The sequence below is a fragment of the Falco peregrinus genome, chromosome 17, assembly GCF_023634155.1.
Source record: "Falco peregrinus isolate bFalPer1 chromosome 17, bFalPer1.pri, whole genome shotgun sequence".
In the NCBI taxonomy this organism is placed as follows: domain Eukaryota; kingdom Metazoa; phylum Chordata; class Aves; order Falconiformes; family Falconidae; genus Falco; species Falco peregrinus.
Genome location: NC_073737.1, coordinates 5,930,446 through 5,948,307, shown reverse-complemented (window position 1 = coordinate 5,948,307; position 17,862 = coordinate 5,930,446). Strand labels below are relative to the sequence as shown.

The window sequence follows — 17,862 nt, the reverse complement described above, 5'->3', positions numbered from 1 at the left end:
CAGCGTATGGTTTTCTGGAAAGCTATGAGCAGCAGGGCGCACCGGGTAGGAAGACTGGGTCAGGGGGTGCCTGAGATGCCAAGGAGTGCGAGTTACTGGTGTGGAACTCACGGCCAGGAACTGCAGGGTGCCCTGGGCCTGCTCCTTTCGAACACGAATGAAAAGACAGGAGGAGAAAGGACCTGCACAAAAGCAACCCAGGGTCACCCAGTGGATTTTCAACTGATCTTTAGGTCTCGGTCAGTTCAACACTTGAACTAATCAAGCTAATCAAGACTCTTCCATCTCACTATATTTTTAACAGGAAAAAAACCCACTCTCTCAAAGTTTTCCTGTTGAAAGTTTCAATTTTGTTCTCTGTTGCAGATTTAATTCTGAGCTGCATCTGCCCAAAGTTGATTTGTGGTATTTATAGCCCTGTTTCATTCCCCTTTCTGATTTTCTTGGCCAGTTTCCATTTCCCAGGACCCAGCCTGCCTCCTCTCTACCTGCACCAGTGCTGTGCTGTGGGGACTGTGGTGTCCTCAGGTCCGAGGTGGTGGGCAACATCCAAACCATCACTATCAGTGATGGGCTGAGCCCTTCCCACGGCTCCTGGCCCTCCGGCTCTCAGGTTGGTGGGTGCTTTTGCTAATTTGGTGGAATAAATGACACCTTTGCCTCTTGTGACATTTCTCTTTTCCTTTCCAGTGCCAAGCTGGTGTGAGAAGCCACTGGGGAAGTATTTTTATAGCAAACTGGAGCAGCAGCAGATGTCCATCTGCCGGTAGAGGGAAAAAGGGACCATCTCGGTGTCTTGTCCTTAAGGAAGACGGTGTCTGCATTCACCAGATGTTGTGTGAGACGAGTGCGTGCCACGGGATGACGCTGGCATCTGTAACCCCAGCAGATGACACCTGAATCTGAGGATTCCTATTTCCATATTGGAGCTGGGCAGAACTACCAGAAAAGTACAGCCGAGTGATGCCCCCAGCTGTGGGTGCCAACAAAAGCACAGCCTCGTGCCCTTGCCTGAGCACTAGGGACACATTTGGGGCAAACACTGGCTCCTGTAACCTTGCAAAAGCTCCAGATGACTTCTGCAAACAGTGACGGTACCTCCAGCAGGAGCACAGCTTCTCCCATCCAGCTGACAGCTTAAATTCACAGCTCAGAGCGTCCCAGCTGGGTGGTAGCTCCTGAAATCACTGCTCTGAGGGGTCCCGGCTAGTTGAGAGCCTTGAGCAGTGAGAGGAGCCTGCAGCAGATCCAGCTCCTGTGTACCAGCTTCTTGGCGGTCACCACCAAAGCCTCAGAGCACAAGAAATTGCCTGGAGTATCTTTATTCGCTGTCACACCCAGGACAGCCCTGAACGTGGTAGGCGTTTCCGTTCCACACACAAAACTGTTTAAAGTTCTTGCTTTCAAAGAACAAATTTGTGAACGCTGGGATAGGGCACGATTCCTCTGCAACAGCCCCCAAGAGGACCAGCCACGATGCTTTAATTAATGGCATCCTGATAGCGTGTCGCGTGGTTGTGCGAGATCCAGGACTGAGAGGATTAGAGTGTCACCAAAAACGTGCGTGGCCATCATTTGAAAAGAGGCAAAACGTAGCTTTTTTTAGAAAGGCTGTTCCAAGAAACTGGTTTTCTGCGAGGAACGTCTGGATCACATGCAGCCTCACTCTCCCCAACACCGGGAGCAGGCTGCAGACAAACAACTTCTTGAATTAGATTTCATGGGAAATTAAAGGCATGAAGAGACCTGTCACAAGAATTAAAGTCTGAACCGGAGCCAGACAGCTTCAAACAGATGTTGGACTTCAGCAGGAGAATATTTCTTTGTTTTACTCGGCATTTTCCCATACAGAAAAGGAACATCTGTTCCGATGCTTTTGCAGTTCTCCTAAAGTGAGATAGGCTTGGATTATTCCCTGCTAGAAGAGAAGCAACTGGCCACTAAAGCCCCCTTGGCTTCGCTCCTCCTAGAGAAGAGGGCAAGACCAGCTAGGTGTTGCTCCGCTTCCAAATGAACACACTGAAGCTATCGTAGTTGAACCAGGCTGATTGTGGTCGCTGTATATCCTCATGCTTGCAGCAATATGGCTGGGTGAAAATGTTGCATTCAGACTGGTGAAACAATAGAAAACAGATTCCCTAGCAGGGTTTTCTTTGTCCTCTGGGAGGTGTTTCAGTAAGAGGAAAATTCTGGGGTTTGTCTTTGTTGCAGAAAAACCTGAATATCCAGTGTGTTTCTGTTTCGGCTGTTGTGTTAAGGAGGTCTGTTAGCCCCCTCCTCTTTTTTGGACAAGTTCTGGGCTAAATTTCTCACGATGCTTAATTTGCCCTCAGACCCGTGATTTGAAATCGAGCCAGGCAGCCCAGGGCGCAGAGGGGAGCCGTGCTTGGAGGTCCTGGGGAGCTCTCTAGCAGTATTCCCGTTACAAGAATTCACTTTTCAAACTTGCCACAAAAAAACCCCAATATTGTGGCCAAAGATTCCTGGACCTGCTCGTTTGGGCTTTGCAGCCATCTCCAGTGGTGGAGGTCCACGTAAAAAGTGCTGAGAAGCAGTAGGAGGTACAGCTGGGCGGGAGAGCTGGGAGCAGCCGGGTGAATGATGAAGTTGGAATTGGGAATGGGTGTCTGCCTTCTTAGGAAATACCCCTTCAGCATCATTGCCACCCATTCCCAGAGTGAAACGAAGTGCCAGAAGTGCCTGATGTCTCCTGGCTGGGAATATTCCAGGTGAGCAAGTACTGCAGAGCTGCACGTGGGGTGGCCAGGGAGCTGGGCTGTGTCGTGGCAGGTAGGCAACACCAGGAACGGCACAGGGAGCAGGGAGGATGCAGCTGTGCATCTGTCCCTGTCCAGAAACATGATGTACAGTAAGTAGCAGTTTAAAACCTCAAGTAAAGGGTGCCATTTTTGTGAGGAGCCCAGCCTTAAACTCGCTGCAGCTATCACAGGGGTTTTATTGCCAGGAGCTGGTGAACATCTCGTTAAGAGCTTGTCAAGAGCAAACTTCTGGGAGAGCTTGCTCTGGTGTGCGGGTAGCATCTGGGAGCCAGCTTGGTGCTTTCCCCACTGTTTTTTGGAAGCGGGGTTACTTCTGTCACCTCAGTCCGCTTGCTTAATTGCAGCCATCTTGATCAAACGGCCCCCAGCCCCCTCTCCCTCCACAGCTCTGGCTATTCACTAATTGAAATGCCTAATGAGGTCCCAGGGGTCTCCTGCAGAGATGGAGCTAATTAGGGGCTCCACCACAAACCCTGCGAGCAGCAGCAAATGAAACGAAGGTTTCCTCAAACCTGCTTTTTCGCGAGGGGCCGGGGGGAGGGCACACCAGATGTCCTGTTTCCCTGCTCCGCGCTGGGGTAAGGCTGGCGCTTCGCAGACTCCAGGCTCCTGCCAAAGCAGCTGGTGCAGAGGCAGTGGCTACACTTAATACATTTTAATTAGCATCATTAAATTCTTCCATTTGCTAATTGTTTCTCCTTTTGATCCTTTATCCTGACCAGATTAGCCCTCAGGGGAAAGGGACAGGATGGGGGATGCAGACACTTCTGACAAGGTGAGGACTTTATTATCTCCAAGTGCCAGGTTGTCACCAGACCTGGGGAGACTACGCTAAAACACCCCGCTTGATGGTTGATTAAAGGCCAGATTTGTGTGTCCAGCCTGTTCTTGTCCATCATGGCTCTTCTCAGAAAGGGTCATCCCCAAAAAGTAACATCCCACAAGGATTTATGAGAAGAAACAGTAGCAGCCTAGAAAACCAATCAAAACCTCGCTTAAGTTTGAATGTAAAGGAGTTGTTTTTCAGGCGATAAAGGACCAGCAGCTGCTGTCATGTTGGGAAGCAGCTGGGTGGGACTGAAAGAGAATTTCCTCCTCCTGCTTTGCAGCAGACAGAGAAAATAATTCTCAGTCCTTCCTTTCCTCCTACCAGTCTGCAACCGCGTAATCACACTGAAGCCAGAATGAACTTCCTTGTTGTCCATGTTGATGGCAGTTTCCCGTTCCTTGGGCTGCATAGAGAGGGTGCAGCCTGCACAGAGGTTAGGTGAGGTCGCTGGTCCTGTTTATCACATTTTAGCCAAGAAAACTGTTGAAGGAAAACGAGCCTGGTGTGAGCCACCAGGCACTGAGCTGATGTCAGCCTCATACTCGGTATTTTGGGCAGAATTCTGTTCCCAGATGCATTGTTGTAAATCCAGAGGAACTTGGCCTCTGTTCAGTCACTCTTGACTTCCAGGGGTGTGAGTGAAAGCCGAACTGGCTGGGCATGAGAAATAGCCTCGTTTGTCTGTTTTAAATCTCAACAAAAGCATTGGGCCAACTGTTCTGTCTCCTTAGAAAGACAGGCATGGGCAGAACCGAGCTGCTAGGATTATTGGAATGTATTGAATTGAATAGAGGATTGGGAAAAAAAAAACCCAAGAAAAATCAACCACATAATCCATCATGCTCTGAGGCCAAGTCAGGATTATTCCCCAAAGTATTATCGCTGTGCGGGACTCATTGGGTTTGCATGTTGAATGATGTTGTGATATTTTTCTGTGTTTTAGTGTTAAATGGACTGACTGGAGCAGTTAACGAATTCGTGATGTTATTGCAATTCCTTCTGGAGACATGTGAGACTTCACTGCTCATCTTTCAGCACCCCGCACTGCAGGATGCCACGTTACAGATGAGACAGCTCTGGAGACACCAAGCAATAGTGGGAAGCATGCATGGTCTGGAGCAGTTAAGCACCAAGCAAGTTCATCCTGGGTGGAGGTGAAGGCAAATCCATTGATCTAAAAGGAAAGAAGTGAAATGACGGGGAAGGCAGATTGGGATTGTTAGTAATAAGCCAAATTACAGAGACCTGATGGCATAATTCACGCGTCTGGAAAGCTGCTATCAAAAGCCTAGCTGGTTTGGGAAGGACAGGCAGGGAAAAAGCTGGAGATAAAACTTTTTGAAGAGTGATGTACCCCCATGTTGACATCCCAAAACAGAGGGAGACAGACCTGCGCAAGGTCACTGGGTAGCAGTAATGAACATGAGAAAGACCCTGGAAGAACATTTGGAGCTCTTTGTTTTACTGGGATCTCCAAAAAGCCACAGCTCAGCAGACATGTGCTGGAAAAGGAATACAGGAGGAGGCAAACCCTCTCTCTGAGAAGGGCTTGGACAGTGGGTGGGGACAACTTTTGGACACAACAGATGATGTATGGCTGGAAGACAGTCACAGGTGACATCAGCCACAGCTCAAGAGCACCCAGTGCCACAGCTGCCTTGACTTGCTGCAGCAGGGTCACACTTCATGGACCTGAGGACACCAAAGCACTTGAGGAGCTCACCTACAGGCTCCAGACCCCTGCAGGTGCCCAGACTGTGGTAGGAGGATGGTAGATGGATCTGGGGATCTTTCCACATTTTTATTTCATCTGCATCAAGCACAGGTTGGTTTATATTCCAGGCAGCACAGCAGGAGGCTGGAGATGGGTAGGATTACCAGTAAGACATGATGAAATCCTTGTGTGAGTTCTGCTGACCAAGCTGGAGGATTGCCCCCAGTTTTGGGCAGTATCCTTCGAGGTGTGGAGTGTCTGGAAGAAAGCCCAGAAGAGAGCAAGGACACAACCTACAGGAAAAGATGGACATTCCATACAGAGAAGGGAGACATAACAGCCTTCAGTAGATAAATTATCTACAGAGGAAAGAAGTAAATAGCGCTCGGTGCCTGCAGAGAGCCAAAAGCTGAACTTCTGCCGCTGGTGGAAAGCGCTGTAGCTGCACAGGACGTGTCTTGCCTGGCCAAAAAGAAAAAGAAAAGGTTATCGGGGCTGCTGGACTGGACACGCTGTCCCGATGCGGCCGCTGTCCTCGGCAGCACTTTCGGGAAGCGATCCTGAGCCAACGGAAGGGAAACGACCCCGAGTCCTCAGCGGCTGCCCCCGCCACGGCCTGCGTGCGGGCTCGGGGCACCGGCCAGGCGGGCCGAGCGCGGCGGGGCACGGCCCAGCCCCCGGAGCGCCCCGCTTCGGGCCGCTGCCCCCCAGGCCCACCCTCGCTCCGCAGGGCCTGGAAGCAGCCCCAGACCGGGCAGGTTTTACCTCAGAACGCGGCTCGGACCGCCGGTCCGGAGCGGCCTCGCTGAGGGAGCGGCGCCCGCGGGTGCGGGCACTGGGGCGCTGGGACCAAGCCGGGGGCGGACCCGACGCCGATAAGCCCCACCCCTAATTTGCATAACCAGGCGGTGTCTAACCGCTCTGCGTCCTAAGCCCCGCCCCGATTCCCTGCAGACCCCGCCCCCTCACAACAAACCCTGCCCCTCGGTAAGCCCCGCCCCCGTCCGCCCCAGGCCTCGCCCCTTCCCTCGAGGCCCGCCCACTCCTCAGGCCTTGCCCCTTCCCCTCAGCCCTGCCCCTTCCTGCGTCTCACACGCACCCGCCTCTGCGCGGCCGTTCCCGCTCCCGCGTGCCACCTACCAGCTCTCGCGATATCTCTTCCCGGAAGTAGAGCACCTGTCTTACCGGAAGCGGAAGTGTGCGGGCCCGTGGGTGGCTGTGAGGGCCGTTACGCGTGGGCCGACATGCTGCTGCGGCTGCTGCTGCTGCTGCTGCTCTTGGTGTTCTGCGCCGCCGCCCAGGCTGAGGGTGAGGGGCCGGCCCTGGGGTGCCCGGGGCGGGGGAGGGCAGTAAGAGGGGCTTGCGGCCGTGGGGTGCCCGGGGCGGGCGGGCGGGGCGGAACCGGTGGGCAGGGCCGCGGCGGGGGGGGCCCAGATTGGGTTGCGGAGGGGGAGCGGCGGGCTGGGTGCTCGGCGGTGCCGGAGTAGCGAAGGCAGCAGGCTCGGGCCGGGGTGGGTCTGACACGGGCGCTTGGTTTGCGGGGCTCTTCTGCCGTTGGGCCCCACCTGCGTGTGGTGTGGGTCCCGCGGAGGGGCTGGGGGGTCCCTCGGGGGCTCCCTGCCGCTGGGCTGGTTCCCCCTTTGGTTCCCCGTCTCCCCTGCAGAGGCGTTTCCTTCTGCTTTTGGCAGCTGTGGGCCTGCGCTGGCTGGGGAGCTGTTTCCGACAGCCAGGCGGGCTGACCTCTGTGTGTTTGCTGACAGCTGAGGGGCAGAAACCAGAGCAAAGAGGGTCCAACAGAGCTTCAGGAGGCGCTGCGGGATTCCTCCGTCTGAGCACACGGAGCAGCGGGGCCATCACAGCAGATGAGCACCAGGGTACATCTAAAAAGAATGAAGGGGAGCACCCTGAATCAGATCCAAACAAGAAGGACACCAACGTGGACACAGATAACAAAGAGGCAACAAATACGGACCAGAGGAATGTGAATGATGAAGAGATGGTGAATAAGGACCAGAAGGGCACAGATGCACGTGGCCCTAGTAGCGCTGGGGAGAAGAAAGAAGGCCAGAATGGCAGCAGCGAAGGCAACGAGCCAAGTAACCAAGCCAAACAGAGCAGCAGCACTGACAATCAGCCCAGCAGCCAGAGTGGTGGCAGCACCGGTAATGAGAACAGCAACACCAATAGCCAGGGCAGTGACAACAAGGACCAGGACAATAAGGACCAGAGCAACAGCCAGGAGAGTGGCGGCAACAACACAGACCAGGACAGTACCAACAAGAACCAGACCAACAAACAGGATGGCAGCACTGAGAACCAGGGCGGCAATGGTCAGAACGCGGGCAACCAGCAGGAGAGCAGTGACAAGGACCAGGGCAACAAGAAGGAGGGCAACGGCGCGAACCCGGGCCAGAGTGGGGCGGGCAACGGTGGGAACCAGGGCCAGAGTGGGACGAGCAACGGCGTGAGCAATGGCGGGAACCAGGGCCAGAGTGGGACGAGCAACGGCGTGAGCAATGGCGGGAACCAGGGCCAGAGTGGGACGAGCAACGGCGTGAGCAATGGCGGGAACCAGGGCCAGAGTGGGACGAGCAATGGTGGGAACCAGGGCCAAAGTGAGACGGGCAACAGTGTGAGCAACGGCGGGAACCAGGACCAGAGTGGGGCGGGCAACGGCGGGAACCAGGGCCAGAGTGGGGCGAGCAACGGCATGAGCAATGGCGGGAACGAGGGCCAGAGTGGGACGAGCAACGGCGTGAGCAATGGCGGGAACCAGGGCCAGAGTGGGACGAGCAACGGCGTGAGCAATGGCGAGAACCAGGGCCAGAGTGGGACGAGCAACGGCGTGAGCAATGGCGGGAACCAGGGCCAGAGTGGGACGAGCAACGGCGTGAGCAATGGCGGGAACCAGGGCCAGAGTGGGGCGAGCAACGGCGTGAGCCAGGGCAACAACCAGGGTAATGAAGTGGACTCACAGGGAGATAAAACCGAATCACAACAATCAACTTCCTCCACTGCTGATGGTGATGCTGCTTCAGACAATGAAGAAAGCCCCAGAGAGGAAGAGGATGAGGCTAAAGATGGTAGTGATGCCTCCTCTGTTAATAAGGAGAGAGAAAAGAGCGTTCCTGCTTCCCCCAGGGACCAGTCGGAGAGCAGCCACTTCTTCGCCTATCTGGTGACCACAGCTATTATCGTTGCTGCCTTATACGTCGCGTATCACAACAAACGTAAGGTGAGTGGCTGCGCTCCTCGTCCTGGCTCCCGGCGTTGCCCCTGCGGTTTAGGATCTTCCCTTCTGCTCACTGCTGCAGACCGGGGCCATTCCCCTCGCGCTGACTCTTGTGTCTCACCAGTACCTCCCGCTTGCTGCATGGTGTGGGTTTGGTTAATATTAATTTGAGCCTTGGTCTGAGCAGCTTTGGGAGGAGCAGAGAGGGTGTTGTAACTAGGAAAGGGGTCGGGTCTCTGCAGAAATCGGGTGGCCTCAGCCCTGGTGGTTATTTTCAGCTGAGAAGGTGAAAAAGAAAATCTGTGTGAAGTTACCCTGAGTTTTCTGTTGCAGATTGCATAAGACTCATCCTTAAATAATCTTGCATGGGGGGATGCAGCTCCAATGACGTAACTGTCTTTTGCTGGGGTTTCTTTTTCCTCCTGTAAAGCTGTTTCTGAAGTAGGAGAAAGAAAACAAATTCTTACGGCTTTCTGCGTGTTAGGAAGACCTCATTATGGCCTGCTTTCGATCTTAGCTGGGTTTCAGTGTTGGCATTTCTTTCAAGTGCCTTTTAAGAGGAAATACAGTCACTAGAAGGAGGTAGGTGAAGCTGGTCTTTGGCCCCTTAGAAAGCACCAGTGTTTGAAGTGAGAAAAAGTTGACTTGGCAGCTGCTGTCCTGCTCACCTTGTCCCTGCTTCTCTCTCCAAAGATCATCGCTTTTGCTCTGGAAGGAAAAAGATCGAAAAGTGGTCGACGGCCCAAATCTGGCGATTATCAGAGACTGGATCAAAAGGTAAGATCTCCCCAAAATGGGTGCTGCCTCACCCCAGGAGTTCGGCAGGCTGGGAGAAGGGGCTGCAGTGCCTTGTGTGTACCATATAATGCAATATATTGGTCTTTCGCATGAGAAGAGGTCAGAAAACCTCTACTTGGTTGGTATTGGAAACCAGATTTTTTGTTTGCTTGTTAGTTTTTTAGCAAAACCCCTGCTCTTGGTCTAGAAACAGGGTTTTGCCAGAAAATGGAAGCAATAATACTGAGAAATTATGGTAGAGCCAACACAGGGCAGAAGTTTGAGAGTCTTGAGCTCAGGTGTGCTGAAGAGTAGTTTGCCACTGACTCAAACGACTTTTTCAGAGAAGTTTTTAGCAGGAGAAGGGTAGGATTTGGGGAGAAGTCCCTTCCTTTTTCCCCTTGAAACTTTTTTCACCTGTTGTCTTTGAAGTCAGAAGTGTCTGTAAGTATTTTCTGTCATGGGAAGAGGAGGAGATGAGGGGAGAAAATAAAACATCACTCAGAGCTGAAACTCAGCCTTTCCGGAAGGCTGTCAGCACTGGGGGGACTGTGACAATGGCCGTTTTCAAACGCCATTGGGGATTTTGCCTACAGAACTCGAGGCAGCGTCGTCCGGCTCAGTTTTGGCTTTGCAGAGGCACTGTGTGCTGTTGGGAGTGCAAGCTCAGTTCTCTCCCTTCCCAAATTGCAGCCATGCCTGGCTGGGGAAGCTGTCTGAGTGCCACAGAGACAATTTGCCTGCTTGAGCTTCCCTATTAAGTCTCACCAATATTTCGGGAATTTGTTTCCCTTGCCAGGAATTCCCTGACTTGTCCCTAAGGCATGGTAAAGCAGCCAGCCAATTAGAAAGCACTTGATTTTATTTGAAAGCTCATCAGAGACACTTAGCCTGTTCAAACTCCAGTGCTTTGTCAGAGCAGAAGAGCAATGCTGAGCTTTCAAATTGTTTAAACCTTTCTTTTTGCCTTTCCAGATATAGATTCTTCCTCAGATGTTCAGCGGAATAATGACGGCCAGCGATGAAAATGCAGGAACACTGGGACGCCCCCCCACTCCCCTGCTGTAGCACTCTGAGTTCTGGCTGTGTGCTGTGTTCAGGTTTCAGACAACAGGAAAAAGGGGAAACGCTTTTAGTTTTGCACCTGCACCTTGGTAATGTTAAACTTCTCACTTCCTCAAAACGCGTTTCTCCTTTCTCAACTGCCTGAAGATGAACTGGTTTTCTGCTTGGGTATCTGGCTTCTAGCCTGTGACCCAGGAAAAGCTGGTACCCAGCACTTGACAGAACTTTTGTGTCCAAATGAAATGGAATTTGCCACCTACTGTACTGACGTCCCCTCTTAGGGGGGGGGAAAAAAATTAATATATATATATATATATCCGCCTGCAAAATGAGCCATCTGACTCTTCCCCTTCCAGAGTCATAGAGCTGCCTTTGTAACCAGCACAGTCTTGCTTGAGACACAGACATTCCCCTCTTCTGTCCATTGTGTTTAGATGCTAAAGTTTGGAGCGTGACTGATTGCACTAGTTTGGAAACGATCTGCCAAGGACTCTGATTTGATTTGATTTTTTTCCTCTGTCTGTGATGAAGAGAATGTTAGAGTTTAACATTTAGTTTCACTCTTTTGTGCACATCTTTGGAAATGCTGGAGCAGCCTTTAGCCCTTGGGTTGTAGCTTAAACTTCCTCACCCGCATCCCGTGCTCTGCGTGGGTCTTTTCCCTCGTGGTTCCTAGAGTTCAGACGTTTGCACTAAAGGTGACAGCGCAGTTTGCCGTGAAGGAGGGCAGGGTAGGCTTAGAAAGCTTCGTGCCGAATTGCCGCGGTGTAGTTGTAGCAGACTTCACCTTGGAAGGTTGCTTTCCTCCCCCTTGTAAAATGCAGTTTTGTGGTAATGTGAAATGTGTGGTAACCCTGAAGCGCTAGGGATGAATGAAACTTGCAGTCATTCACACCTCTTCCTCAAAAATGTGGTATTGAGGCTCTGGAGTGTTCAGCAAGCCTCCGTAAGTTGTAGAGCTCTGTGTGGCAGAGCGCTCGGCGTTGGCTTTGGCTGGAGAAGTGCTGCTTTCTTGCCTGGTCGAGAGGTGACGTGGCTGCTTGTCCCCTGGGTTGCGCAAGCCTTGGCAGTGCCGCTCCTGCCGAGCGCCTCTCACCTTGGGAAACCGTTGTAGCCTGCGGTGCAGGCACCATCCTTTCTGCCTGTGAGTCACCATGGGTTGTCTGCTCCCTGAGGTCACCTCCTGAGCAGGTGACTGATGTGTGGAAGGGCTTATTGTACTGCCAGCGTGGCCTTTCCTGCTCTTCTGCAGCTCTGCCTGCCCCAGCTTTGAGAAGTTTTGTGTAGCTGAGTGGTGTAACCAGCTGCTTGTCGCTGAGCACTTAAACTATGGCCTGGGGCACGCGCTGGTTATGCTTAAGGCTGCAAAATGTGTTGATTGTGAGTTTTTTATTTTTGTAGTTCTACTCCAAAGATGTTTGTTTGAGACAGGACATTTCTGGAGAGGACACGAAGTGCCTGCCCGATATGCTTTTGTTTTTTCCAGTATGGGCAGAAAAATATTGGTATGAGGCATCTAGAGCTCTTCACGTGGGTACCCATCTACGCCCAAAGCTCCTGCCAGCCGTACGTGAGTCACCCTCTCCGTGCACTTGCTGACTGACTGCACAGGAAGAATCCTGGCTGGGTTAACTTCCCTCCAGCTGGCCACAAAAGCAACTCGTGGGATGAGGCCAGTCTTTTTCCGGCCTTCCTGAGGTTGTGAACAATTGGTAGTCTGCCCTGTGGTTGCTAAAGATAGTCACATTTGACAAGGGCAAAGACGTTTCCTTGTCTGGACGTGAAAGCTATAGCTGTATTGGTGGGGTTTAAGAGGTGAGAAGGGGCTTGACCCTCTCCTAAAAGAAGAAATTTTTTTTTTTTTTTCTTCTTCTGCCTGTTAGCAAGCACAAAGAGCAGGAGAAAGTCCCTCTTTTGCTTTAAATAGCTTTCCAGGTTTCCGTAGTAAACTTTTCTGATGCTGAAAGTGCTTGCAGAAGCTATTCTGGAGAATGAGAGTGTGAGGTGGAGGGAAGAGAAAGGAAAACAAGTCTGGGAACGTAACCCTTGGGGGAAATGTGCCTTCTGAAAAGGGTGGGAACTCCTGCAACAAGACTCCACTGTTCCAGAGATCCCGTAGGATAAGTCTAAGGCTCACTGTTGTGTGGCTGATTTATGGACAGGATGCGGGGTGGGAGATGGTGGCTTTTGTTTAATGACAGCGGGGAAAAAAAACCTCGTATTCCAACATGTGAGGTACCATGTGCTTCTGAGCTGCGCATTCCTGAATTTTTAAGACTGTGTGCGCTGTTTTCTGGCTTTGTCCTATTTTTTTTAATTGAAAAATAATCTACAAAGGGTTTTTTTTCACCATCTGCTTGCTTTTCTGTCCCATGAGCTTTTTCAAATGCCTTTTGGTCCTCTGTTGTTCCAATTTGTGTTGGGAATCCCGCCCCCGTTACCAGCAGTTCGCCATTAACAGCAAGCCAAAGCGAGTGAGGTCTTTGGAGAGCAGGACCATAGTACCTCAAACATCTCGATGGTCAGATGGGGCTGAGCACGAGCTCATTCGTCAGGTTAATGAGGACATACATCACGTCGCTGTTGGTTCGCTCGGGGCCCAGCGTGGCTCCAGCACAACAGAAATGCCCCGTGCCCGGGAAGTGCAGGGTTGGGGGACACGCAGAGCTTGCACCAGGCTAAACTGGGGGGACCCCTCCTTAAATCCCCCCCCCCCCAGTTACCAAGGGCAGTGTGTTTCTGGCAGCAGTTGCTGTAATTGTCTGAGCTGCGTGAAACCTCTGGGAATGATTCCCGGTTTGTTGACTTTTATGGTATTTAAATTTATGCAGTGTGTTTCAAACGGGTCAAAGGTGCACGTAACCTTTTCCCTTTGGACACACTGTGTTTTTTGAACAGACGGTATCTGTCGGTATGTCAGTTTTTTGCCAGATGTTACTACTTTTAGGCCAGCTGCCTCACCAGTTTGAATCAGCAAATGGTTTGTTTTCTGCTGCAGTGAAATGCAACTTGCTTTGAAGGATCAGAATTTTTATATTTCTTTGTACTATTTTTTTTCCTGTGTGGTGAAATCAATAAATGAATTTCAAAAAAAGCATTGGGTTTTCACCTCTCTTGGCGTTGGTTATTTTTTTTTGGTGGGTTCTTTGCATGGTCTCCTTTGAAACCTGGCAACAATGGTGCAGGGTAGTTCCTCTTTGTGCGAAAAGGAAAAAAAATGGCTTTAACAAAAGTAATGCTCTTTGAAATGAATGGTTTGTGTTCAAAGCTTTTCATGCTTGATTTGCACATGCAAACTCACCCCTCGAGTGACCAACTAACCTTGCAGCCGGAAGGAGCCAAGACAGGTTTCAGCTGAGAGCGAGTCTGAAAAGTTTCCAGTCTGCCTCCCAACCCCAGACAGTCCCTCCTACACCTGGTAGCGAGGACCTGACCTTAAAATGGAATTTGAACTGCCTTTCTAAGGGCTCGGCTGCGGGTCTCCCCCCGCAGGGAGGCTCAGAGGAGGATGAGGAGGATGCAGCCCTGATCCCAGCACTGCCTGGCTCCTCTGAGCAGCAGAGACTGGAAAAAGCGCCTGGAGTTCTGCTCCTGCTCCCCCAGGGATGCTGCTCCCCGATCGGCCGTGGCAAGGGGAAGGCAAGGTGCCATGATCAGCGGCAGATCTACCAAGGGCACTTCTGGGTAGCGTTTACTGCTGCTTCCTGTAGTAAATGGAAGAAACTTTCTCCTTTCCCCCACTTCTTCCCTAAAAGGAGAAAATCCACCGTCCTGCACTCTCCTCCAGCTTGGCCGGCCACCAGCTGCCTGGCAGTCAGTGCAGGGGATGGGCTAGGAAAAAGGGACGGGCACTTGTTTTCCTGTTGACAGGGTTGCTGAGAACTTGGGGGAGGAAAAAAGGGTGGAAATGGCGGATTAAAATGAAAACCCTCCATCCGCCTGCACATGGGGTTGTCAGATGGAGTGCTCATCCAAGTCTTCCTATGAGGAGACCAAAGCTGTGCTCTGCTGTGGGTCTGGAGAAACAAGAATTACTGAATTGTGCTCTGGGATCTCTTTGAACCCCTTACCTGCATCCACCCTGACCTGAGAGTGCCGTAAAAGTCTCTAAACTATTTTATTCCTACAGGTAGAGTGAACGGAGTGGGGAAGGAAGAACCTGCAGGTCCCTTAAGAGAGGAGCAGCGGCACGGGCTGCCCATCACACATGCCAGGACACGGTGAGTGCCGAGCGTGGGTTGGGCCGGGGTAGCTGCACCACACACCTACCTGTAAGTTGAAGTCCAGGAGTTGAAAAAGTGCCAAATGAAACCAAAATTATCTACCACCTGGGTTGGGCTCTGCTTAGTGGAGCTGAATTGCTCAGGGCTGCACTGAAAAATACCTGTACGGGCAGGGTTTATCTGGGAGGCCCTTGGGGCAGAGGTGGCACAGGCTTAATGCATGAGCGCAGGGCGAAACTCGGCATGCCTTGGTGGGGGTCTTCGCCCCTGCAGCCCCTCCCTGCTCCTGTGGCTGTATGAGGACTGGTCCCCCATCTCGTGGCCCGGGGATGTCTGTGTGTTCGGTACAGGAGCCTGTGCAGGTTTTTATATTAACGTGGCTTTTGTGCTTTTTCTTGGTACCAAAACGCCAACAGGGGATGAGGAACCTGGGCAAATACGTCAGGTCCGTGAATTGTCCTGACCCATCCATCCCACCCACTCGCATCTGACTGGAGCTTTTCCCCTCTCCCCTTGCTCACCGGAGAAGGAAGCTTGCAGAGACCCAGTGACCCTTTGTGAACTTAGAGAGCTATCTGGAGCAAATCTTGCCAGATCCACTCCCTGGCCTCTGCTCCAGGTCCCCAGTTAACCCACCAACCTGCAAGTCCTGGTGACCACCTATATTTATTTTTTCTTTAAAGCTTAAACAGCCTCATGAACGAACAGCTGGAACATGAGGTGATCTTACAGCAGGGCAGCAGTATTTTCATTATGGGTAGGGCACCAGCCAAGTAAACACATCAGCTTTGTCTCCGTAAAACAGAAGTCCATGGCCTGTGAAGGTTTGTTTAGATTATTAAAAAAAAAAAAAAAAAAACCAACAAAATGGTTGAGATTGCATTTGCAAGGTGGGAGCTCTTTTGTGTAAGAAAATCGGGGTGAGAAGCAGTTTTACGTCCCCTCCGGAGCTGTGGGGGGTCACAGCGTGCTGTAGGGCGCTGGGTATCGCTGCACAGTCGTGTGCAGAAGGTCCTGCAGTAGGATTTGCCCCAGTGGCACTTGGCTTGACAAAACCTCCCCTCAGGTAGCTCTGGCACATCCCAGGTTGAGCCATTCCCTTTGCAGAGGGGATTTCTGTTGGTTTTCTTGTAACTCGTCCTTTTTTCTCCATGCATGACAGGGGACTTGGCAGCTCTTTGCCCCACGGGCTTTTCTGCAGAGCCAGCAGTTCTCAGACACCGTCTGCCTCCTCTGCGATGGGTGCTGAGAAGGGGAAGACCTCCTGCAGCAGGTTGGTGATGAAGCAGGGCATCTCCTTGCACCCCTGGTAGGTGCCCCTGGCCTGGCAGCAAAACGCCACCTCCCAGTTAATGCGGGTCATGAGGCGGTTGAGGGCCAGGTGACGTTCCTCTCCCTCCAGGACCTTGAGCAGGGCCTGCAGGAACATGGATCCGAAGGCATTGACGAAGGCCACGTAGCCTGCGGAGTGTAAAGGAAGGAGAGCGGCGTTGGCTGTGCCATGGCCCTGCGACAGGCCGGCGTCGGCTTGTCAGGGGCTCTCCCTTACCTGGGCTGCACGCGAACATCACAGCGGTTTGGGGAGGGATGGAGACGCAGGCTGAGAAGCCATCTGGCTTGCTCTGTGGCGCAGGATTCCCGCTGTCACACTCCACTACCACCCCGTGGTCAAACTCTGTTCCCCGGCAAGCCTGTGGGCAAGAACGGCTGCTGTGAGCTTCCCCCTGCTCTGCTCTCTCTTTTGCCTGTCCCCAGGGCAAGCCGAAAGCTCCTGGGCTCTTTAGGGGCTCCCTGGGGACCTATAGCCCCCCCCCAAGTCAAGCCTGCAAGCCACCCCATGGTGCAGAGCCCCTCCCAGCTCCTGTTCCCCAAGTCCTACAGCCCCACATCGTTCCTCTCCCATCTCCGTTCTCTTCCCTTCTCATCCGGCGCCGCTCAGCATTGCCGAGCCTCTCTTGCGACAGGCCTGGAGATGGGGCTCCCTCCTCTCTTCCCTGCCGATTTCTTATGAGGCTGGTTCCCCTTCTCTTTGCATTTACCCCTCCCCTCCGCGGTAAATGCGATGCTGCACATGGAACCCAGAAATACGCCTGGAAATGCAAGTCCACTGGGAAAGTGCTGGCAGAGACGGCACTGGGAGCGCAGCCCATGGGCAGCGCAGGTCCTGTACGGTCCTGTGCTCTGCGTGATGGTTTGCTCTGTCTTGCCCAGATGGAGCGTGGGGCTTGTGCTGGGGAGGTGCTGGAGAGGCACTGGCACTGCTGAGGCTGCTCTGGGGGCACGTTTCACCCCTGCCTGGAGCCACCTCTGCTGTGACACGTTGGTTGGGACCAGACCAAAGGCAGCAACGGACACGTCCCAGCGTCAGGGGAGAGGGGAGCCTACCGTCCCCTCTCCCTGTGGAAACTCCCTGCCAAATGCCAGCGGTGAATCCTTGCTCAGGATGTGGCCTGCAGGGATGCGAGCAGAGGGGCTGCGACACCCCGGCTCGGAACAGCCCGGAGGGGCAGGCAGAGGCCACCGGGAGCCGCGGGGACCTGAGCCGTGGTGATACCAAGGGGAAGCAGCCCTTCTCTCCCAGCATGGGCTTGGGCACCCTCAGCCCTGCGGTGTTTGCTCTACAAGGAGAGCACCCACCAGCTCGAGCGCAAGCTTTGTCCACCAGTCGAGGTGTCCAGACCAGTCTCTGGGATTTCTGGCTTGTCCTGGGGGTGTCCCCCGCTGTCACTGTTCCCTGAAGAGCAGCCAAGCCCTTTACCAGCAGGAAACAAATGCCACAATCGATTTAGACTTGCTTTCAGGTGAAAAGCTATCTGTATACTTGCATAATGTTTGCCGAGTGCACACTCTCTGCTGGTGTCCGTCCAGTTCCTGAATTATTTGTTTGTTCAGTGATCTAATCCTCCCTGTCGGAGCAGTTAACGCGTACTTCCAGGGCTCCTGGCCAGCAAGGGCATGCTCGCGTCCCCTCTGCTTCACTGCTTGGGAACCAGCCGTGGGCTTTATTTCTTTTCCCTACTACATCACCAGTTCCCAACTGGGCTTCTCCCACCCAGCCCTACCGCAGGAGTTTGCTGTGCCCCAATGTTCACGGTGATGGGATCTGAGGGCAGCTTTTCACGAGTCATCTATATCCTGGTGGTGTGCAGGAGGAATATTTGATCCCAGCAATGTCACTGTCACAGCAAACAACTTGGTTTCAGCCCATGTAGTCCAGAGGGTGCAAACCACTGGGAGAAACG

The 17,862-nt window shown here is 52.8% G+C and overlaps 1 protein-coding gene and 1 long non-coding RNA gene across 2 annotated transcripts; one reads left to right on the top strand and one right to left on the bottom strand.

The window, feature by feature from the left end:
• Window positions 1–5,050: 5,050 nt before the first annotated feature.
• Window positions 5,051–6,439, bottom strand: LOC129785796 (uncharacterized). The gene is made up of 2 exons (XR_008750040.1): window positions 6,089–6,439; window positions 5,051–5,785 (listed from the first exon to the last, which is right to left on the bottom strand). It is a non-coding gene; the product is annotated as an uncharacterized LOC129785796 (long non-coding RNA).
• Window positions 6,440–6,468: 29 nt separating this feature from the next.
• Window positions 6,469–12,444, top strand: TGOLN2 (trans-golgi network protein 2). The gene is made up of 4 exons (XM_055820178.1): window positions 6,469–6,631; window positions 7,084–8,558; window positions 9,249–9,332; window positions 10,308–12,444. The coding sequence occupies exons 1-4, from the start codon at window positions 6,568–6,570 to the stop codon at window positions 10,311–10,313; spliced, it is 1,629 nt and encodes a 542-aa protein (XP_055676153.1). The 5' UTR covers window positions 6,469–6,567; the 3' UTR covers window positions 10,314–12,444.
• Window positions 12,445–17,862: the final 5,418 nt, after the last annotated feature.